The following is a 23,664-nucleotide window of genomic DNA, read 5'->3' on the forward strand; positions in this document are numbered from 1 at the left end:
ACTTTGGTTATACAAGGACCAGATGGCTTGTAGCAACTGCCCCAGTGCCCCATACTCCCGCAGTACCCCCCACAGAGTGCCCCAGGGTACACAGTCGTAGACTGGCTGGTCAAACTCCCATGCCACCCTCAGCACTTCCACAAGGGTAAAGAGTTGGTCCGTTGTTCCACAGCCAGGATGGAATCCGCATTGTTCCTCCTAGATCTGAGATTCAGCAATCGGTCGGAGCCTCCTTTCGAGCACCCTAGAGTAGAATTTCCAGGGAGGCTGAGCAATGTGATGCCCCGATAATTGGAGTATATCCTCCGGTCCCCCTTTTTAAATATGTAAATAACTCACATGTTGGGAAAAAAAACTCTGTTTCTCTCTGTATCCTATAATGCCCTCTTCAGGCTACAACAATGACAGCCATGTCAGAGGCACAATGAGTGACAACATGTGTTTAATTATACTCACAATCAAGGCTTTACTTACTAATTGCAAGATCTTATTTTCTAACAGCACTGATAAATTGCATTTGCTTCTTATTTCTGTTATCTCCCCCTAATATTTTTTGCAGTGAAAGGGTAATTCCTGTAAATGCATATTCAAGGAAACTGATGTACAAAAAAAGTTTTACCTGCCCAATCCCCCCTCTCATTTGTGCAAAATGCTCGTTTCATCCTCGTCCTTATAGTAATCTTAGCAGTCACTTTTCAGTGCCAAAAGCAAGGTTTGCACTGGGGTAAAACGTAGGTAGATCTGGCCATTAATGTTTCCAGTAAATCCAGTGAGTTGTTCAGAATGTCTCTCTTGCATGAATTACCATCTTTTCCCTGTATCATGTTGCTGTATTTTATTGATAAAGGTTGAATTTCATAAATTGCCAAAGGCTGAATTAGAGCGTATTCTGTTTTTGCAGCGTGCAGGTGTAACGTCCAAGGCTCTCTGGGACCTTCCTGCAGCAAACTCGGGGGGCTGTGCGAGTGCAAGCCCAACGTGATGGGCCGATGCTGCGATACCTGCGCTCCTCTTACGTTTGGCTTTGGACTGGATGGGTGCAAACGTATGTAGCTATTACCGGCATCATATATATATATATCAACATAATAAGAATTAATGTTCTCTAAATGAGCCAGCCCATGCTATTTAAAGGTCTCGCTGGTACACTCCCAGGTGTTAAGCAAGCTATGCTTTACTTAGTTTAACTAATCTTATTTTCGCTTTTCTTCATTTACTCTAGCCTGACATAGCTAAGCTCGGTTTTGTTTAATTCAGCTCAGCTCAGAAGAGAGAAAACACAGAAATACAGTCTGGGCAGTTCAGAGAAGACATCTAAAGAGACGTGAACAAGTGGAATTGGGTACAAAATAAAAACTAAATGACCACCAAACTCAGCCAGGTAAGAGACAGTGGAACAACAACAAAAAACATGGATCATAAGTGCAGGCTTTCTCTTCTCTGCTGTCTCCGTCCAGCGTGTGACTGTGACCCCCGCGGTTCAGTGTCAGAGCTCTGCGACCAGGTCAGGGGTCAGTGTCCGTGTCGTAGGGAGGTGGGGGGCCGCAGCTGTGACCGCTGCCAGCCAGGATACTGGGGGTTCCCTCTGTGTCGGCCCTGTGAGTGCAACGGTCTGGCCGAGCTGTGCGATCAGCAGACTGGAGCCTGTCTGAATTGCAGAGAGCACTCCACTGGAGCGAACTGTGAGAGGTCAGGAACGTCTTTTGGATGTTGAAAAGAGGCCCTCTTTACCCTCTTCACTCCTCCATGATTTCACTTGTTTCTCTTCTCTGTGCTTCCCTATTCTCAGATCATTACGTTGACCACTATTAACAGGTTGTCTCTGTTAAATGGAACTGTTTCTTGTACTCCTCAGTGGTGGTTGGCTTGTTAACACGATGATGTAGGAATCTGAGCATCGTTCACATTGACAAAAATTCAAAGTTCAATATTGTTCCAATAATAATTATTGCACTCTTTCTGAGCCCCTCTGAGTAAAAAAAATCAAAATAACAATGAAGTTGTCAGTATATCGACAATACCATTAAATCAACTTACAGTATTTTTTTATGTTATTATGAATTTAATGGTGACATTATCCACTGTAGAAGATTACAAACATCCTTCCATCAATTTCTGTAGCAGAATTTTTCACACAAAATAAGTTAAAAAAGTAAACAGAATTTCATCACCAAACTCTTATCAATTGCACTTCTGCCCAAAGTTGACCTACTCACAAAACGTGTTTTTTGACATATCTTCCTGACAGAGAAACAGAAAATTGAGGTCTAGGGTGTCTGGGTAGCGAGGTGGTCTATTCCGCTGCCTATCAACACGGGCATCGCTGATTCGAATCCCGGTGTTACCTCCGGCTTGGTTGGGCATCTCTACAGACACAATTGTCTGTGTCTGCGGGTGGGAAGCCAGATGTGGGTATGTGTCCTGGTCACTGCGCTAGCGCCTCCTCTGGTCGGTCGATCGGTCGGGGCGCCTGTTCGAGGGGAGGGGGAACTGGGGGGATAGTGTGATCCTCCCACATGCTATGTCCCCCTGGTGAAACTCCTCACTGTCAGATGAAAAGAAGCAGCTGGCGACTCCACATGTATCGGAGGAGGCATGTGGTAGTCTGCAGCCCTCCCCGGATCAACAGAGGGGGGTGGAGCAGCAACCAGGACTGCTAAGGAGAGTGGAGTAATTGGCCAGATACAATTGGGGAGAAAAAGGAGAAAAAAGAGAGAAAATTGAGGTCAGAGCTATAATCTCAACAGCAGAGGTGATTAATTTACATTCTAAATACTTATTTCATCCTTTTGAGTGGCCATCTGACCAGTATGTTGTTGTCGGTCTGGATAAATTCATCTGTGTGGACAACTGCTGTATGATATTCAACACACAACTACAGCCTACACATCAACACACAGCCATAGCCTACATGTCTACAGACGGTAGTGACGCCTCCTCTTGCAAACTAACCAGCTGCACAAGCTATAATTTAAAACTATAGTTCTTTGAAGAAGATAGTGAGGACGGTTGTGACAAAAGGCTGCGTTGTTTGATTCTCCAGGTGTTTGGAGGGTTATTTCGGCGATCCTGTCTCCAGAGAGCCTTGTGGGCCCTGCCTCTGTCCAGACACCCAGAGCAGCGGACGATTCTTCGCGAGTCTCTGCAGCAAGGACCATGAATCCAACAGTCCGACCTGCATCTGCTTGAATGGACACACAGGTATGCAGCCTCCTCAGTCCCCGACTGATTTACAGGACGGGAATCAAATATCAGAAACAACCAATAATATAAAGTTTTAGTTTATGCACTATGAAGAAGGTTTTCAAACACCAGGAATTTAGCTCGGTACGATGGTGGATGCCGTCCAATGACTGCTGGGATAGGCTCCAGCATCCCCGCGACCCTGAGAGCAGGATAAGTGGTTTGGATAGTAGATGGATGGATGGATGGATGTTGGCTATAAAGACACAGAGGCATAAACACAACATTTTAAAAATTTTAAAAAATTTTGAAGAACAGAGGGTATGCAACAATATCTGTTGCATGAATATCAGTTATAAAGATTAGGGCCAAGCTTTACCACCAGATCAGCATCGGTCATGGATGACATGACATGTCAAACAAGTCAGGAACCATGTGGGAGACTGGACCTTCTTGACGAAGGATGGTCTGTTTCTTTTGAGGGATTCAAGAGATGGATATTTACTTTGCACTCTGCACTATGGAAAAAACCCATAAAGGTTGAGTGATGTTTAGATCTGGTGACTGGCTGGGGCATCCGGGTGGCATGGCAGTCTATTCCATTGCCTATCAACACAGGGCTCGCCAGTTCGAATCCCCGTGTTATCTCCGGCTTGGTCGGGCATCCCTACAGACACAACTGGCCGTGTCTGTGGGTGGGAAGCCGGATGTGGGTATGTGTCCTGGTCGCTGCACTAGCACCTCCTCTGCTCCTCTGGTCATTCGGGGGCACCTGTTCGGGGGGGGGGGGGGTAGCGTGATCCTCCCACACTCTACGTCCCCCTGGTGAAACTCCTCACTGTCAGGTGAAAAAAAGCGGCTGGCAACTCCACATGTATTGGAGGAGGCATGTGGTAGTCTGCAGCCCTCCCCGGGTCAGCAGAGGGGGTGTAGCAGTGACTGGGACAGCTTGGAAGAGTGGGGTAATTGGCCAAGTACAATTAGAGAGAAAAAGAGGGGGAAGGTGGGAGGGGGGGGCCAAAAAAAAAGTTGAAGTCCCTTCTCACATGGTTTTTCCATTGTTTTGTTTACCTTCTATGTTCCTGAACAGAACAGATTTAGCAAAAAGCTGGTCCATTAGACGAGGTAAGACAGATCTGCTCCTAACTGAAAAATCCTGTGATTGATCAGCACATTAGTCAATGAATAGCGCTCCCATTTGCTGTCAGTGTCCCGTCAAGACACTGAAAACCTCCCTGCTCCCTCTGTTGCTTTCAGTCAGAGCACTCTTTTACTACATAACGCATGCATATAAAAGAACTTTTTCAAAGGATGTCAAGTTTAATCAAATAAATTCAAAATTTCTGCATCACCTCAGTGCCATTTTGGTTGGAAAGCAAAAGATTCTTTAATTCACTGACCGAAGACAAAAAGATGTCAAACAACAGAAGTTAACAGCAACATACCATACCGACAGTTGGAAGGTTATTGCACCCAAAATTGTTTCGCAAATGTCCACAATGCAAGTCCACAGAAAACGTTTATATTACAATAATTATTACCACTGTTAGCACTAACTAGCAAGTTTTAGTGTTGCAAACACATTGGTGTGGGGAACTGAAAACATGAGTAACACAACACAACACATGGGTCTGATCCTTGGTTTCAACAGAAGAAGAAAGACACTAACACAGAGGTCATGCACAATAACAGTCAATAAGGCTAAATGTTTGTTTATGCAGATATAAGGGAAAGTTCACCGATGTTCAACCTCAGGTCCATTTATTAATCTTAAGGTTGACATCTCTGTAGCGTACGCAAGACTTTTCAATGCTGTCTGCCACGCTGTAGCCCGCTATAGCAGCCTGTCTTACTTCTGACACCAGTGTCAATTTCGCTGTCAGAATCATTTGCATTGAAGCGGTTATAGTTTCAAAACACTAGACAGACCACGAGCACTTAGGGGAAATTCAGATGATTTGTGGCAAATACTGTCATAGTTCTGACTATAAACAATGCCGACGGCGGCAATCCGGCGGTGTTATACCCATGACCTGCCGGGCAGTGTCCGGGAAACCAAAGTCATTGGGTTCCAGGGGCAGTATGGTTGCAAAGCTGAAACTTATTTGCCACTAATAATCCGCATGTCCAGTAAGTGCTAGTAGTCTGTCTAGTCTTTTGAAACTATAACCTGCGATAGGCCAGCAATCTACTCAGGGTGTCTCCAGCTGCCTTTGGTCCAATGCTTGGGACAACTCGAGCCCTCATGACCATAAATATGGGGTAAACATATAATCGATAATGACTCAATGTTCATGCACTACTACTACTATTTTCAGCTGCTCCTGTTAGGGGTTGCCACGGCAGATCATCCATTTCCATCTCTTCCTGTCCTCTGCGTCTTCCTCTGTCATGCCAGCCACCTGCATGTCCTCCCTCACCACACCCATATACCTGCTCTTTGGCCTTCTTCTTTTCCTCTTCCCTAGCAGCTCCATTCTCAGCATCCTTCTCCCAATATACCCAGCATCCCACCCAGTCGTAGTAGTTCATGCACTGCTTTTTAGTGCTAGCTCCTGTTGTCCTCGTATCATGTCAGTCATCAACAAGTTTCTCCACAGATTTCACAAAAACAAATCCCTTACGTGGAAAATACATTAACTGGGGCTGCGATTATCTCAGGTCCTCAGTGTGACAGCTGCGCCCCTGGTTATTACGGCAACCTGACGGTACCAGGAGCCCGCTGTGAGGAGTGTCCCTGTAGCAACAACATCGACCCGGATGACCGTGCATCGTGCAACAGCGTGACGGGAGAGTGTCTACGCTGCCTCCACAACACACAAGGACCCAACTGCCAAACCTGCAAGCCAGGCCACTACGGAGATGCCCTGGGTCAGGCCTGCAAAGGTGAAAATGATGACATTAGCAGCCAGGAGGTTGGAGAAGTGGGCTTAGAACTGAAAGGTCACTGATTGGTGACCTTTGGTGGGCTCAGATATCTAGGTACCTCTTTCCCACTCACATAGGCTGCGAATGGGCACTTGAACTTGAACTAGTCCCCCTCAACTAGCAAACTATGGTTATACTGGGCAGCTCCCGGTAGCCATGAATAGAAAACTGGATTTAGTGAGTAGCTCCCAAGTGTGACTGTGTTCGAGAGCACTATTTCTGGACAAGAGTATGTTTGCTCAGAAATAATTTCCAGGAAAGTAAAGGGGGAAAATTATTTGTAAAAGTTATTTCCAATTCAGTTAATGAAATTAATTAAAATTTGAGTAAACATTTGTTTACTTGAATCAGTGAGTCAGTGATTTTTTTAAAACTTTTGCTAGTTTTTGTTAGTTTTCATGCTGCATGACCATATGTTAAATGTTCTCTTGACATAAAATTTTAGAAACCTGTGTGTGTGCATGCATGCGTGTGCATAGAAAACTGCAATTGCATTCCTACATCTCACTTCCCAGATGTCCACTCTGTCAACCAGTGCTTTTTTTCTACTTACTAAAACCAGAAATCAGAAATACCACAGAGTCACCTGACATTAGGCTGACAAAAGACTGGATCTGTTTCTCAGAATGCTCTTGTGACCGCCGAGGTACCGAGGTTGTTCAGTGTCCCCTGGGGAGTCCGTGTTTCTGTGATCCCAGGACGGGGCAGTGCCCGTGCAGGACCGGCGCCGTGGGCGTACTCTGCAACAAGTGCGATGATGGATACTGGAACATCGGTGGGGCGTCAGGGTGCCAGCCTTGCAACTGTGATCCCACCAACTCTCTCAACAATATATGTGATAAGGCAAGAGCTCCAGACTCTGCTGGGTAGAATAGTTTGCAGAGTGTGAATGGGTAAGATGGGTATTTCTGTTCAATGCTGTCAGTTTGGCTGGTACTCCAGATGGCGGCCATATTTAAATGATGCAGTATCATAGGCTATTCCAATGAAATTCAAACGGATGACCAATGACTGCTGGGATAGGCTCCAGCATCCCCATGACCCTGTGAGCAGGATAAACTGTTTGGATGATGGATGGATGGATTGGATCTATTACTGTTGTGACTTACTAGGCATTGCAGAAATAGTTATTATGTTATAATCAAATATATCGGTGACATATTTAGGTCAGAACAAAAACACATTAATGTGGTCCCAATTTCAGAGATCTATAACAATCCAGAATGAAGTTACCAAAATGAAGTTACTGGGGCGTCCGGGTAGCATAGTGGTCTATTCCGTTGCCTACCAACACGAGGATCGCCGATTCGAATCCCCGCGTTACCTCCAGCTTGGATGGGCGTCCCTACAGACACAATTGGCCGTTACTGCAGGTGGGAAGCCGGATGTGGGTATGTTTCCTGGTCGCTGCACTAGTGCCACCTCTGGTCAGTTGGGGTGCCTGTTTGGGGGGGGGGGGCTGGGGAGAATAGCGTGATCCTCCCACGCGCTACGTCTCCCTGACGAAACTCCTCACTGTCAGATGAAAAGAAGCAGCTGGTGTATCAGGAGGCGTGTGGTAGTTTGCAGCCCTCCCCGGATCGGCAGAGGGACTGGAGCAGCAACCGGGATGGCTTGGAAGAGTGGGGTCATTGGCCAAGTACAGTTGGGGAGAAAAAGGGGGGAAAAAGCTGTCTTCCCAGCTGATTGGTTCATTCCTTGGTAGGTCTGTGTGTTAAAATGGCAGACAGACTTGGTAAGGTTAAAACCAGGGAAGGGAGGAGTTGAATATGATGTGGAAGGTTGATCTGGAAGTTTACAATGAAGATTTGAAAGTTTAAAACTAAGTTTTGAATTTCTTTTACTTGCAATCAGTGTTGCCAACTCTTTTACAATGAAAGTAGTTAGCACTAGCTCCAAAGCTCACCATATGATGTCATGTTCCATTTGCATATTGATGATGTCATCACAAATTCATTTGCATAAAGTTGTTTTTGGTTGCCGCGAGGGAGAGATAACCTTAAGCCATATAAAAGGCAGATAGAGAAATCTTTAGCCAAATAATCACAAACTCAAAACAGGGACATTGTATATTTGAAGTACAATCAATTGTGTGTACTTCAACAAAATGTAACCAGTCAACAAACACATTTCCAAAGTAAAATGTTTCCATCGGTAAGGAGGTTGATTGGCAACATTTCATTGTAGTGCACACGATTAGTTGACCCTCCAATAGTTTCTGCCCAGGCTGGTTCAGGTTGTTTTGAGCTGTTCATTTGCTGTTAGCATGTTGTCAGGAACCCCAGCATGCAAAGCTGCAAAGGCCAGATCTCATATTCTGTAAGGCATGTGTTAAGTCACTGCGAGGAGTATGTTGAAATTATGCAAAGCAATTTCAGAAACTCTGAAGTGGAAGTTTTGTAACACTGTGTATACTACACTGCAAATATTCTGAGTATTAATCCGTTATTACAGATATTTGATCTTAGTTTTAACATTTCACCTCTTGGTTTTAACCTTTTATGTCTTAGTTTTAACCTTACACAGTTTTGCTGTGATTTTAATCCCATACGGTTCCAAGAGCAATGCAAACATGAGGGAATCATGTTGTTCTCCCAGTTTAATTTCTATGGAAAAAACAAGTGTGTAGGTGTGACTGATTCTGTTTTCAAAAGAAGGAAATTGTTTTGTAAAGGACTGCAATGTACTGGGGTTTTTTTTCCACTCCTGATATCTGCTATCTGCGACATAATTAATACAAAGGATTGTGCATTTTAACAGGTAGGGTCTTAAGGTGGGTATGGGAAGGTAGATGACTGAGAAAAACACTGTTATGATTGACTCATTATCTGAGCTTACTTTTGATATTTTCATCATGGAACTAACTGATCCCTGTATGTTTCCTCCAGGTGACTGGACAGTGCCGGTGTCGTCTGCAGTTTGGGGGAAGGCAGTGTGATGAATGTGGAGAAAACCACTTTGGAAATCCTGACCTCCGGTGTATCTGTAAGCTCAGCCCATTCATTCATTTGCTCAGAAGGTACACTAGTCTGTTTATTTCACGGGGTCTAAATTACTTAAATGAAGAAAAAGAACCCCAGTGTGTGACCACAGATAAGTAGACTCGCTAGCCCTTGGCTAACGGGTTTGGCTTTAGTCGACTGGTTAACGTTATCGCCTGTGGTGTGGGAGATCCGGGGTCGCATCCTGGCTGCGGCAGTTCTCGGACTGGGGACGCCCTTCCCGAAAGAAGGGGGCAGTGTAACATACACGAATAAGTAGACACATTGACCCTTGGCTAACGGGTCAGACCCTTTAGTCGACTGGTTAACGTTGTTGCCCGCGATGCGGGAGATCCTGATTCGCGTCCCGGCTATGGCGGTCCCGGGCTGCCCCCCCAAATTCGCTGCATTGATGTCAGAAGTGGGATGGCGAGACCATGAGGCCATCGGAAGGGCGTGCGCCCAGAGGCATGAGGGAGCTGATATGCTGAAGCGCGGGGACACGCTTCACAGTCTGAGAACTGCCGCAGCCAGGACGCGAACCCGGATCTCCCGCACCACGGGCGACAATGTTAACCAGTCGACTAAAGGGTCCGACCCGTTAGCCAAGGGCTAGCGAGTCTACTTATCCGTGGTCGTTACAATATATCAATATATACGTATATACAGTGCATCCGGAAAGTATTCACACCCCTTCACTTTCCCCACATTTTGTTATGTTACAGCCTTATTCCAAAATGGATTAAATTCCTTTTTTTTCTCATCAATCTACACACAATACCCCATAATGTCAAGCGAAAAAGGTTTTGTAGAAATGTTTGCAAATTTATTAAAAATAAAAAACTGAAATATTGCACGTACATAAGTATTCACACCCTTTACTCAGTACTTGGTTGAGGCACTCTTGGCAGCGATTACAGCTCAAGTCTTCTTGGGTATGAAGCTACAAGCTTGGCACACCTATATTTGGGGTATTTCTCCCATTCTTCTCTGCAGATCCTCTCGAACTCTGTAAGGTTAGATGGGGAGCGTCGCTGCACAGCTATTTTCAGGTCTTTTCACAGATGTTCAATGGGGTTCAAGTCTTGGCTCTGGCTGGGCCACTCAAGGACATTCACAGACTTGTCCCGAAGCCACTCCTTCATTGTCTTGGCTGTGTACTAGGGTCGTTGTCGTGTTGAAAGGTAAACCTTCGCCCCAGTCTGAGGTCCTGAGCACTCTGGAGCAGGTTTTTATAAAGGATCTCTCTGTACTTTGCTCCATTCATCTTTCCCTCGATCCTGACTAGTCTCCCAGTTCCTGCCGCTGAAGAACATCCCCACAGCATGATGCTGCCACCACCATGCTTCACTGTAGGGATGGTATTAGCAAGGTGATGAGAGGTGCCTGGTTTCCTCCAGACGTGACGTTTGGCATTCAGGCCAAAGAGTTTAATCTTGGTTTCATCAGACCAGAGAATCTTGTTTCTCATGTCTGTGAATGTTCTCATTCATCCAGGTCATGGTTATCCAAAGGAATTGAATCGAGTGCAACTGGACTTGGTATATATCCGTGAAGACGTTTCGCCTCTCATCCAAGAGGCTTCCTCAGTTCTTGCCTTTCTGACTAGACCAAGCTAGTCTGACTGGCTGGTGATGAAACTCAGATATTTATCCTCTTTGGAGTCATTATCAGAGCTATTGTTTCTCATGGTCTGAGAGTCCTCTAGGTGCTTTCTGGCAAACTCCAAGCAGGCTGTCATGTGCCTTTTACTGAGCAGAGGCTTCCGTCTGGCCACTCTACCATAAAGGCCTGATTGGTGAAGTGCTGCAGAGATGGTTGTCCTTCTGGAAGGTTCTCCCATCTCCACAGAGGAACGCTGGAGCTCTGTCAGAGTGACCATCAGGTTCTTGGTCACCTCCCTGACCAAGGCCCTTCTCCCCCGATTGCTCAGTTTGGCTGGGCGGCCAGCTCTAGGAAGAGTCCTGGTGGATCCAAACTTCTTCCATTTATGAATGATGGGGACCACTGTGCTCTTCAAAGCTGTAGACATTTTTTTGTATCCTTCCCCAGATCTGTGCCTCGATACAATCCTGTCTCGGAGGTCCACAGACAATTCCTTTGACTTCATGGCTTGGTTTCTGCTCTGACATGCGCTGTCAACAGTGGGACCTTATATATAGTAGACATGTGTGTGCCTTTCCAAATCATGTCCAATCAATTGAATTTACTACGGGTGAACTCCAATCAAGATGTAGAAACATCTCAAGGATGATCAGTGGAAACAGGATGAACCTGAGCTCAATTTTGAGTGTCATAGCAAAGGGTGTGAATACTTCTGTACATGCAATATTTCAGTTTTTTATTTTTAATAAATTTGCAAAAGTTTCTACAAAACCTTTTCCACTTTGTCATTATGGGGTATTTTGTGTAGATTGATGAGGGAAAAAAAAGGAATTTAATCCATTTTGGAATAAGGCTGTAACATAACAAAATGTGGGGAAAGTGAAGGGGTGTGAATACTTTCCGGATGCACTGTATGTACACTACCGTTCAAAAGTTTGGGATCACCCAAACAATTTTGTGTTTTCCATGAAAAGTCACACTTATTCACCACCATATGTTGTGAAATGAATAGAAAATAGAGTCAAGACATTGACAAGGTTAGAAATAATGATTTGTATTTGAAATAAGATTGTTTTTACATCAAACTTTGCTTTCGTCAAAGAATCCTCCATTTGCAGCAATTACAGCATTGCAGACCTTTGGCATTCTAGCTGTTAATTTGTTGAGGTAATCTGGAGAAATTGCACCCCACGCTTCCAGAAGCAGCTCCCACAAGTTGGATTGGTTGGATGGGCACTTCTTGTGTACCATACGGTCAAGCTGCTCCCACAACAGCTCAATGGGGTTCAGATCTGGTGACTGCGCTGGCCACTCCATTACCGATAGAATACCAGCTGCCTGCTTCTGCTCTAAATAGTTCTTGCACAATTTGGAGGTGTGTTTAGGGTCATTGTCCTGTTGTAGGATGAAATTGGCTCCAATCAAGCGCTGTCCACTGGGTATGGCATGGCGTTGCAAAATGGAGTGATAGCCTTCCTTATTCAGAATCCCTTTTACCCTGTACAAATCTCCCACCTTACCAGCACCAAAGCAACCCCAGACCATCACATTACCTCCACCATGCTTAACAGATGGCGTCAGGCATTCTTCCAGCATCTTTCATTTGTTCTGCGTCTCACAAACGTTCTTCTTTGTGATCCAAACACCTCAAACTTGGATTCATCCGTCCACAACACTTTTTTCCAGTCTTCCTCTGTCCAATGTCTGTGTTCTTTTGCCCATCTTAATCTTTTTCTTTTATTGGTCAGTCTCAGATATGGCTTTTTCTTTGCCACTCTGCCCTGAAGCCCAGAATCCCGCAGCCGCCTCTTCACTGTAGATGTTGACACTGGTGTTTTGCGGGTACTATTTAATGAAGATGCCAGTTGGGGACCTGTGAGGCGTCTGTTTCTCAAACTAGAGACTCTAATGTACTTATCTTCTTGCTCAGTTGTGCAACGCGGCCTCCCACTTCTTTTTCTACTCTGGTTAGAGCCTGTTTGTGCTGTCCTCTGAAGGGAGTAGTACACACCGGTGTAGGAAATCTTCAATTTCTTAGCAATTTCTCGCATGGAATAGCCTTCATTTCTAAGAACAAGAATAGACTGTCGAGTTTCAGATGAAAGTTCTCTTTTTCTGGCCATTTTGAGCGTTTAATTGACCCCACAAATGTGATGCTCCAGAAACTCAATCTGCTCAAAGGAAGGTCAGTTTTGTAGCTTCTGTAACGAGCTAAACTGTTTTCAGATGTGTGAACATGATTGCACAAGGGTTTTCTAATCCTCAATTAGCCTTCTGAGCCAATGAGCAAACACATTGTACCATTAGAACACTGGAGTGATAGTTGCTTGAAATGGGCCTCTATACACCTATGTAGATATTGCACCAAAAACCAGACATTTGCAGCTAGAATAGTCATTTACCACATTAGCAATGTATAGAGTGTATTTCTTTAAAGTTAAGACTAGTTTAAAGTTATCTTCATTGAACAGTACAGTGCTTTTCCTTCAAAAATATGGACATTTCAATGTGATCCCAAACTTTTGAACGGTAGTGTATATGTATATGTGTATATATATATATATATATATATGTGTGTGTGTGTGTGTGTGTGTGTATATGTATGTGTGTGTGTACATACTTTTTTTTTTATGGGAAGGTGTACATTGATGCAGGGACATACTACATACGCATATCTAAGAGAGTTCCACTTGACTCACTGACACAAATGGTACACTACAAAATGAGAGATCAAAATATTCAATAACCAGTAGACTTTATAAACCACTCTACACACTATACTGATTTTTTTTTGTGCAGTTAAACAATGTGACATGCAGTTTGTTCACAGCTGATTTTGGGAAGGGTCCATTTGTTTGTGGATCTAGTGTTCCTCCAAAGTGCATTAGTGCGTTTTGATACAGTTGTGTACTTAGGTAATATTATTATGTCATGCATTAAATAACTATATCTGTAAATCTGATAATGTATATAGTTAGCTATACATAAAATAATTTCTGATTCTGATACGGGTGGCATGGTGGTGCAGTGGTTAGCGCAGTCGCCTCACAGCAAGAAGGTCCTGGCTTCGAGCCCCAGGGTAGTCCAACCTTGGTGGGTCGTCCCGGGTCGTCGTCTTGTGTGGAGTTCGCATGTTCTCTCCATGTCTGCGTGGGTTTCCTCCGTGGCCTCCGGTTTCCTCCCACAGTGCAAAGACATGTAGGTCAGGTGAATCGGCCATACTAAATTGTCCCTAGGTGTGAATGTGTGTATGTCGGCCCTGTGTGATGGTCTGGCCTGTCCAGTGTCTCCCCACCTGCCGCCCAATGACTGCTGGGATAGGCTCCAGCATCCCCACAACCCCAAGAGCAGGATAAGCGGTTCGGATAATGGATGAATGGATGATTCTGATACCGATACTTGCTTATCTATATGGTACATTACATTATGTGTATATCCAACAATGCACATTTGTTGTAATTTGCTATTATTTCAAATGCTTTTTATCAGTTCTGTGTTTAGCTACTAGACCCAATTCTGGGATATTGCAATGACTCAACCTCTGTTTCATCTCATCTGATCTCATTTTTAGCATGTGACTGTAACATGGAAGGGACTGAGCGGCCGGCGTGCAACACAGACACCGGCGAGTGCCTGTGTCGGCTGGGCGTGACGGGCATCTTCTGCGACGAGTGTGCCCCGGGGTACGACTCGACCTTCCCCGCCTGCACGCCTTGCCACTCATGCGCAACCCTCTGGGTTGAAAATGTCACCGATGTCCAGCACGCCGCCCAGAGGATGCGTACTTTCATCCCTCGCCATGGTGACCAGTTGCAGCCTGGTTACAGTTACCGGTGGCAACGGATGCTGGAGATGCACTCCAAGCTGGATTGGTTAGTCAACCTGACGGGGCAGTCGGTTCCAAAGGTGGAGAAGGTGGAGAAACTCTTTCAGAAGCTTGGGTATGTTGCTATGCAGCTTGTGTATGTAATTTATCAAGCTGAGATATGAATAACCCATGGCTATTTGCTTGGCACTGTTACCCAAAGCACCCTCCATTAAAACAACGTTTCCTGATCCCAGTTCTCAAGTTCCTCCCCAGTGTTGCTGGTTCTCTATCCTGTCAGGTATGCAGTCAGCTAATCAAGACTTTAGACCTGGAACACCAGATGAACGTAATAAACTACCTGGCAGAATAGAAAACCAGCAATAGCGTGGTGGTCTGTTCCGTTGCCTACCAACAGGGGGGATTGCCGGTTCAAATCCCCGTGTTACCTCCAGCTTGGTCGGGCGTGTTTGTGGGTGGGAAGCTGGATGTGGGTATGTGTCCTGGTCACTGCACTAGCGCTTCCTCTGGTCGGTTGGGGCGCCAGGGGGGAATAGCATGATCCTGCCACGCACTACGTCCCCCTGGTGAAACTCCTCACTGTCAGGTGAAAATTGGTGGAGGCATGTGGTAGTCTGCAGCCCTCCCCGGATCGGCTGAGGGGGTGGAGCAGTGACCGGGACAGCTCGGAAGAGTGGGGTAATTGGCCGGATAAAATTGGGGGGAAACCGGCAGTACTGAGGTGGTTCTCAGGAACGCAAATGAGAACTGCAGATTAACATATGTCCATACATTTTTAGCACAGTTGTATCCCATGAAACACAAAACCTCGGCACTGTTAGTGGCTTGCTCCATCTATTGCATAATACAGAGAATGGAACTCCTTACCCTAAAAAAACCACATCATAATCAGAATCACCGCTGGGAATCCCTCTATTATACGTCTCAGTATTGTATTTATCAACGCTCTTACTATATTAATTATGATGATACACATTTGTATAAATTTCTCTATTTTTTCGGCCCACACAGGAAACTCAAAGACAGCATCGACCCCAATTTAATCCTGATTGACCCATCCTCGCTGCTCAACACTGACATCGACAACGTTCGCCGTGATTTCAAGAACCTGTTGAACAATCTGAAAAACAAACTTGTTGATGAGCCGGTTGTTGATCAGGAAGACATAGAAGGTAAACTGTTTTTATGTGTAGTGTGTTTACATGCTAGGGCTATGAGAGAAACCCTATTTCAGCTCATTATATCAGTGTATTTTTTTTTGCTATATCAAATTCACTGTCATCAATCATTTTTTAAGTATTCCTTTATTAAATATTTGTTAACAGATCCAGTCTAATATAAGTATTGTTATAGCCAATGATGTAAATCTTCATTTACATCATTGCATTTAATGGTGTTAACTAAATGAGCAAAATGTAAATTTAAATTGAATTTTAAATTAAATCTGGATTTTGAATTTAAATGATAGTTTATGCCTTCTAGAGTATTGTAGGGACCGACTATGTCCACTTTGTAAAAATTAGTTGTTTATTGGGCGTCTGGGTAGCATAGCAGTCTATTCCATTTCCTACCAACACGAGGATCGCCGTTTCGAATCCCCGTGTTACCACCGGCTTGGTCGGGCGTCCCTACAGACACAGTTGGCGGTGTCTGAGGGTGGGAAGCCGGATGTGGATATGTGTCCTGGTAGCTGCACTAGCGCTTCCTCTGGTCAGTTGCGGCACCTGTTCAGGGGGGAGGGGGAACAGCGTGATCCTCCCATGCGCTACGTCCCCCTGGTGAAACTCCTCACTGTCAGGTGAAAAGAAGCGGCTGGCGACTCCACATATCAGAGGAGACATGTGGTAGTCTGCAGCCCTCCCCGGATCAGCAGAGGAGGTGGAGCAGCAACCAGGATGGCTCGGAAGAGTGGGGTAATTGGCCAAAATTCGATTGGGGAGAAAAAGGTGGGGGGGGGGGATTGCTTGTTTTGCATTTTTCTCTGTATAAAGCCCTAATAGTACTTCCAAACTACAGTCATTCCATGACTAGATGTAAGTACAGCTAGTCTAACGCATCACAGCCCATGACCCTTGACCCACCGATTTATTGTCCCTTCTTCAGAACTGGCGGATGAGATTAAGAAGCTCCATAAGGAGTTCATGGCAGACGACAAAAGGGTGAGGAAGGCCAACAAGGCCCTGGAGGATTCGATGGACATGCGTCAGGAGGTCAAAAAAAAGCTGGCGTGCTGCAGCAGCAAGGGAGACATGGATTCGCTGGAGAAGAAGGTCAAAGCGCTCACCGCGTTGAACCTCAATGAAAAGGTGAGCAGGAATCTGTGCTCGCCAACAGTCGAGTCCTGCTGGAGTCGGTTGTTTTGTGTTGCCCTGATCAGTGTTCGATACTGCAGTGAGAAACTTAGGTATGAAAAGAGCCATCTTCCATCTGAATGTTAAAGCAAGGATGAAGCAAAATGATGAATACTTAGAAGAAGAAGTGTAAAAGTGTAAAATCTCTTGTTGTGTCAACGCTTCTTTTGATAAATAACTTGACATTTTCTGTTCAGCCTTTCTTGTGGACATTTTTCAAATTTCCATAAAAACTTAACGCTTTAGCTTGATGGGAAAAGTGGTTTTGATGTGGTTTTTATTCTGAGGAAAGAAGAAGCTTTACTGGGATCAGACAGGGACAAACATCGATGGCAGGCTGCTTTATGACTTGTTCATTGTAATGCGGTGGTCACATAAGTTACTTAGTCCTTATGTTTGAGACACTAGTCACTATTCTGACTGCCACGAGCTGCTAAAAATTAGATACTGGGTATAGTAGAATGAGCACTAGTCACTAATTTGATTACAACCAGTCACTTTTCACTCTTTTACGAGTTACAATGTAACGAACACTAGCTTTTATTTTAGTAAGTAGTAACTAACTTAAAAAAGCACTTGCCACTCTTCTAATAGTATCCTTTTTAGCAACTAATAACTTCACAACAGTAACTAGTGTTCAAATAGTAAGCACTAGAGGGCGTCCGGGTAGCGTAGCGGTCTATTCCGTTGCCTACCAACACAGGAGTTTGCCAGTTCGAATCCCCGTGTTACCTCCAGCTTGGTCAGGCATCCCTACAGACACAATTGGTCGTGTCTGTGGGTGAGAATCCGGATGTGGGTATGTGTCCCGGTCGCTACACTAGCGCCTCCTCTGGTCGGTCAGGGTGCCTGGTCGGGGGGAATAGCATGATCCTCCCACGTGCTACGTCCCCCTGGCTAAACTCCTCACTGTCAGGTGAAAAGGAGCAGCTGGTGACTCCACATGTATTGGAGGAGGCACGTGGTAGTCTGCAGCCCTCCCCGGATTGGCAGAGGGGGTGGAGCAGCGACCGGGAATCTCTCAGAAGAGTGGGGTAATTGGCCGGATACAATTGGGGAGAAAAGGGGGCAAACCCCCCCCCCCAAAAAAATAGTAAGTACTAGTGTATGATTTTTCGTACCTTAAAATGAGTTAATGGTAAAACAGCCTGCCATAATACTTATGTATGAATGTGTATATTCCTGAAATTTTTTTTATACAGTGTAGAAACTCAGTTTTTAATGTGGGGTTCATACACAGATCTGCGGGGCACCAGGCCACGAGGAATGTTCCAAATCAAAGTGTGGGGGGGGCCTTTGTCAAGACTTCCTGGGAAAGAGAATATGCGGCGGTCCCACCTGCAAAGGAAGCGTCCCCATGAGCTTCAACGCCACAGAAACAGCAAACCAAGTGGAAGATGACATCATCGACCTCCTGAGCAAACTACGGGACTCGGAGAACAAGGTAATGGGCTTTACAGAGCTGGGAGATGCACTGCTGCGTTGTTTTTTTATATCGACTTCAGGTTTTTTTTCAGCTCTGGTATTCTAGAGTGACTTACCATCCATGCCAGAAAGTCTGTGATCAGCAGCCTCACAAGCTATCAGTGGTAAGGTGTGAAGGGATCAAAACCACAGCAGTATGTCAATGGACATGTCAGTCTAAATGAGCAGAGTGGTTCAGAAAGACTGTTCCAGAGATGTTTAGACTGGAACAGGGGACAACCAAGAGTCCATGGTCAGAGAACGTGAGCCTGCTACGGGTCGTGAAGCCAGCTGGAGGGGGAGGAACTCTGAAATGTAGTCAGGGACCAGACCGTTTAAGGCTTTAAATCTTAAACGCAATTCTACAGCACACTGACAGCCAGAAATAAGGTCACGGATTCCCCTTTTTCTGGAGCCAGTCAGACACTTGGCAGCCTCAACAATTACTGTTTCACAATCTCACTCTACTGCCCCCTCTGTCAGATCGGTGATGCCAAACTGGTGGCCCTGGACACCAAAGACATCACTGCAGAACTTCAGGACAAGCTCAATGACAGCAAGGAGAAGTTTGAGAAAGAGAAGAATGAAACAAAGGAGCTCATCAGACGTGTCAAGGACTACCTGATGGGTTCGTATGACATTCTGAAATACATGCTGCAAATCTAGGGGGGGTGGCAGTAGTTTACGGAGGATATTGACTTTCCTATATGGGAGAAAAGAAAGTTTCAGCAAGACCAATAAAGTATTTATAGTGGTGCTGTTAGTATTTTGTGCAACCACACAAGTGATGTTGTGTGTATCCTCTTATTGCAGCGAGGTCTTTACTCTCTGGGAAACTGCAAAGTCAAATGTTTAATGAAAGGGCTTTGTCAATCAAAGGGGTGCTAGGAATAGAGGGGCACTGGAAATTATGTCATTATCATATTGATTTGTCCACAAAGTATGCAAGTATGCAAAAGTATACACACCTTGTCAGGACATAGTGTTGGAGGACAGCTTACTTTGTGCTGGCATCAGTGCATCAGTCTTAATCTTAACCATGACAAACAATATCAGTGCTCCTATCCATTACTTTGTGTTTCAACAGAAAATCTGTGGACGCTGATACTGTACTGCTGACATAACAGGTTACAGCACAGTACCGATGCCATACTGTCACCATAGCAAGCCTCATATGGGTGCAGTACTGGATTCTTGCAATGAAAAAGAAACGTTAGGGTGTCCAGGTAGTGTAGCAGTCTATTCCATTGCCTACCAACACGGGGATCGCCAGTTCAAATCCCCCGTGTTACCTCCGGCTTGGCCAGGCGTCCCTACAGACACAATTGGCCGTGTCTGCGGGTGGGAAGCCGGATGTGGGTATGTGTCCTGGTCACTGCACTAGTGCCTCCTCTGGTCGATCGGGGCACCTGTTCATGTGGGAAGGGGGAACTGGGGGGAGTGACGTGATCTTCCCATGCACTACGTCCCCCCTGGTGAAACTCCTCACTGTCAGGTGAAAAGAAGCGGCTGGCAACTCCACATGTATTGGAGGAAGCATCTGGTAGTCTGCAGCCCTCCCCAGATCGGCAGAGGGGGTGGAGCAGTGACCGGGACGGCTTGGAAGAGTGGGATAATTGGCCGGATACAGTTGGGGAGATAAAGGGGGGAAATCCAAAAGAAATAGAAAAAGAAACATTACGCAATCCAGTGATGAATGAGCATGTTACCTTTCCCAACAGATGAGATGGTTCCACCGGAGGACATCGAGAAGGTGGCCCGATATGTCTTGGCCATCCAACTGCCGGGCTCCCCAGACGAGATCCGCACTTTTATCAAAAACATTAAAGACCTGCTGTCCAACACCACCACCTTCAATGAGGATCTGGCCAAGCTCAAGGAGCAAGCCAAGGAGTTGCTGAAGAAAGCCACGGATCTCAAGTTAGCATATGATACATGCCCGCTCTCAAAGCCTCAAGGCTGTTTTTTGTTTTTTTTTGTTTTTTTTTTTTAAGTATAATTCCACTGAAATTGACTGTTAAGCCCTCTTGACCAGTGTTACTGACAAATTACCTGGCGGGGCCAAGTGATTTTTAGTTATCCCTCAAGATCCCAGATTTTTTTTGTCTGGTTATCCAGGTGCAAAATGCATCTGATTTTACCTACTTACGATATTTTGATTTAATTGAGATAATTGTGATTTTTATTGAACTTGATTTTAACATCCTATCACTCAAGATTTATGAAGGTTCATGAAAATGTCTACTTTTACAGAATGACAGGTTTAAACACAGCTGAGGTGGTATTTTCCCCTTGATGGGGGGAAAAAACATTTCTTAAAGGATTTCCTATATTTCTGCTATATTTTTAGGGAAAGGACCAAGGACATTGATGTGAGCAGCATTTCCAAAGATGTTTATGATGCAGAGAAAGCTCAAGACAAGGCCAATGATGACCTGGAGGACGCCAACAGAAACAAGGACATGGCTAAGGAACAAATCAAAAATGTAAATATAGAAATGTGTCATTTTCTCTCTCGTTGTCCATATACAGCCAGACACAAGTGTTTTGGTTTGTGTTTATATGCTTGTTTCTTTCAAGGCCAATCCCTCACTTTTCATTTGTGTCACGTCTGTTCATCCATCCATATAGTCATACAATCATACAGTCATACAACCATTCATGCAGCCACACATTCATACATACATACATCTGTCCAGCCATTCATAAAACTATCACTTATCAAAATTATCATTATTTTATTATTTATGTATTATCATTATTATTATTATTATCATTATTATTATCATAGTTACTATTGGGCGGCACGGTGACGCAGTGGCTAACGCTGTCGCCTCACAGCAAGAAGGTCCTGGGTTCGAACCCCAGGGTAGTCTAACCTTGGGGGTCATCCCAGGTCATCCTCTGTGTGGAGTTTGCATGTTCTCCCGTTGTCTGCGGTGGGTTTTCTCCGGGTGCTCCTGCTTCCCCCACCATCAAAAAGACATGCATGTTAGGGTTAATACTCCTCTCTATGCCCCTGACCAAGGCAATGGAAAGAAGAACTGGAGTTGGTCCCCGGGTGCTGCACGGTGGCTGCCCACTGCTCCTAGCTACACAGCTAGGATGGGTTAAATGCAGAGCATAATTTCTCCATGGGGATCAATAAAGTATCTCAAAATAAAATAAAAAAATCAGCCCATTTACCTATCCATCCATCCGAATGCTCTGATGTTGGACTTGAATTCTGTCCGTCCATTTGGTCCACAGATTACAGAGAAGCTAGACAAAATTGACAAGAATGTGGGCAGCAGTCGTCCTGATGACATGCTGGATGAGATCAAGGCCCTGAAGAACAAAACAGAGATGAATCGAGATCAAGCCAAGCAGGCCAAGGAGACAGCAGATGCAGCCTTAGAAGATGCCACAGATGCCCAAACTGTAAGGAACATCTACATGGCTCCGTTGTCATCCAGGCGTAGACACCAATGAGTCTTTATCAAATAATGCTAAATGTTGGTTGTTGGGATGTTGGAGTTGCAAGATACATGACCATTTATTGTCTGTGGGAAATCTATTTTCCAAGGCTGGCGTAGGAATCAGTGTGCATCATTCAAAACATGGCTGACACGCAGCACATTCACAAGTTGACAACATTCAAATTTGAATTTCAGGATGGTAAAGTTGAGTAAGGTTAGCAAGCTGCTAAGCATATGAAATTACATTCATGAGTTGAACAACTTTCAGAGTACCTGTAGTCATCGCTGAGGACGACTTGAGTCTCTCTTTTCTCTGAACTGTCGGTCCAACAGGAGCTTGAGGACGTCAAGAACCTGGTTGACCTTTTAAAGGAGAGAAACTCAAACCAGACCCTGCAGGATGAGGCCAGAGAACAGCTTAAGAATATAATCACGGAGGCGGAGAAAATAAAGAAAGCTTTTGAGGACAAGCTGAAAGAAATTGAAGGTAAACATCTCAGATCAGAAACCTTCATTCATTGGGCTTGTTGCGTTCTCTTGAAATATCTTATTTTCCCTTCAATTTATTGTCCCTTTGATTATGGTATTGTCTGTGAGTACTTTTGTACTAAGTTTAAACCATTTATTGATGTTCAAATACCATGCAGTATCACGACTATTACTATACTCATTATGTCATTTTCATTAGTAGTAGTAGTAGTAATAGTAGTGATGTTTGTAGTGGTAGTAGCGGTAATATTAGTAGTAGCAGTAGTGGTAGTAGTAATAGTAGTAGTAATATTAGTAGTATTGGCATATTGTTATCGTTACTATTCTCATTACTAGTATGTGTAATAGTATTGCTACTACTATTACTACCACTACTATGATAATAATAGTTATTGTTATTATTATCATTATTATTATTACTATTATTATTATTGTTATTATTGATTTAATGTTAGTTTATTGGTAGTAGTAGTCATTACGGAGGGGAGAAACCCAGTTCAGTGCAATATCATGATACTAAGCCATGGTGATTTTAAGATCACAGCATTTCCCCTGAATCACAGTGTTGAAGCAGATTTGATGAAGAGAGGTTTGATGTCATGAGTTCTAGCTTTCTAAATGTTTAAATTTGAATTGTTTGAATGTTTAGTCAGGGAAGCATACTCATGTTTTAAGCTTTTTTATCATCACATGGGGTTTAAAAGTAGATGTGTTTTGTTGCGCATTTTCTCTAGATTATTGCAGTTTTTGCATTTTGCCATAGATAAGGGGATGGAGCCTCTACAAAGTCATAATATTGAATCACAATATTTACAGTATTGTGATATTTGGAAAATCGCTGTGTATCAAATCAGCACTGAAACACTGTAATCTTGAATTGGGAGGTACCTGCTGATTCCCAGTCCTTGTAGTGGTAGAGGTGGTAGAAGTAAATTTAATAATTACAGTAACTAACAGTAACAGTTACAGTAACAGCAATAGTTACAGTAACAATTACAATAACTATAACAGTTACAGTAACAACAATAGTTACAGTAACAATTACAATAACTATAACAGTAACAGCAATAGTTACAGTAACAGCAATGGTTACAGTAAAAGTTACAGTAACAACAATAGTTACAGTAACAGTTACAGTAACAGTAACAGCGGTAGGAGAAGTATATATAAGCAGAAGCAGTAGCTGTAGTTATTTCTTATGGAAAGCCTCTGAATTTCTCTCCTTGCCTTGGTGGTCAGACTTGGAGAAAAGGACCCAGGACTTGATCCAGAACAAAGAGGACAAGGCCAGAAAGGTGGCTGAGCTGCTGCAGGCGGTGGAGGTCCTGCGGAAGGAGATCGCCCAGCGTGCTGAGGACTACATTAGCTGCACGCTGTAA

At 44.4% G+C, this 23,664-nt stretch overlaps 1 protein-coding gene across 1 annotated transcript in view; it reads left to right on the plus strand.

Annotated features, from left to right (window-relative positions):
* lamb4 (laminin, beta 4) overlaps positions 1-23,664 on the plus strand; it is a 97,198-nt gene extending 73,534 nt beyond the window's left edge. Inside the window, exons 20-35 of the mRNA XM_056282362.1 lie at positions 902-1,045; positions 1,458-1,689; positions 3,044-3,201; positions 5,845-6,069; positions 6,737-6,954; positions 9,000-9,096; positions 14,269-14,638; positions 15,535-15,695; positions 16,627-16,829; positions 18,115-18,318; positions 18,822-18,966; positions 20,060-20,258; positions 20,689-20,824; positions 21,588-21,758; positions 22,130-22,283; positions 23,525-23,664. Coding sequence (XP_056138337.1) covers positions 902-1,045; positions 1,458-1,689; positions 3,044-3,201; positions 5,845-6,069; positions 6,737-6,954; positions 9,000-9,096; positions 14,269-14,638; positions 15,535-15,695; positions 16,627-16,829; positions 18,115-18,318; positions 18,822-18,966; positions 20,060-20,258; positions 20,689-20,824; positions 21,588-21,758; positions 22,130-22,283; positions 23,525-23,664 — 2,957 coding nt within the window. The remainder of the gene's footprint in view (positions 1-901; positions 1,046-1,457; positions 1,690-3,043; positions 3,202-5,844; positions 6,070-6,736; positions 6,955-8,999; positions 9,097-14,268; positions 14,639-15,534; positions 15,696-16,626; positions 16,830-18,114; positions 18,319-18,821; positions 18,967-20,059; positions 20,259-20,688; positions 20,825-21,587; positions 21,759-22,129; positions 22,284-23,524) is intronic.

This window comes from Lampris incognitus, chromosome 6 (genome assembly GCF_029633865.1).
Source record: "Lampris incognitus isolate fLamInc1 chromosome 6, fLamInc1.hap2, whole genome shotgun sequence".
NCBI lineage: Eukaryota > Metazoa > Chordata > Actinopteri > Lampriformes > Lampridae > Lampris > Lampris incognitus.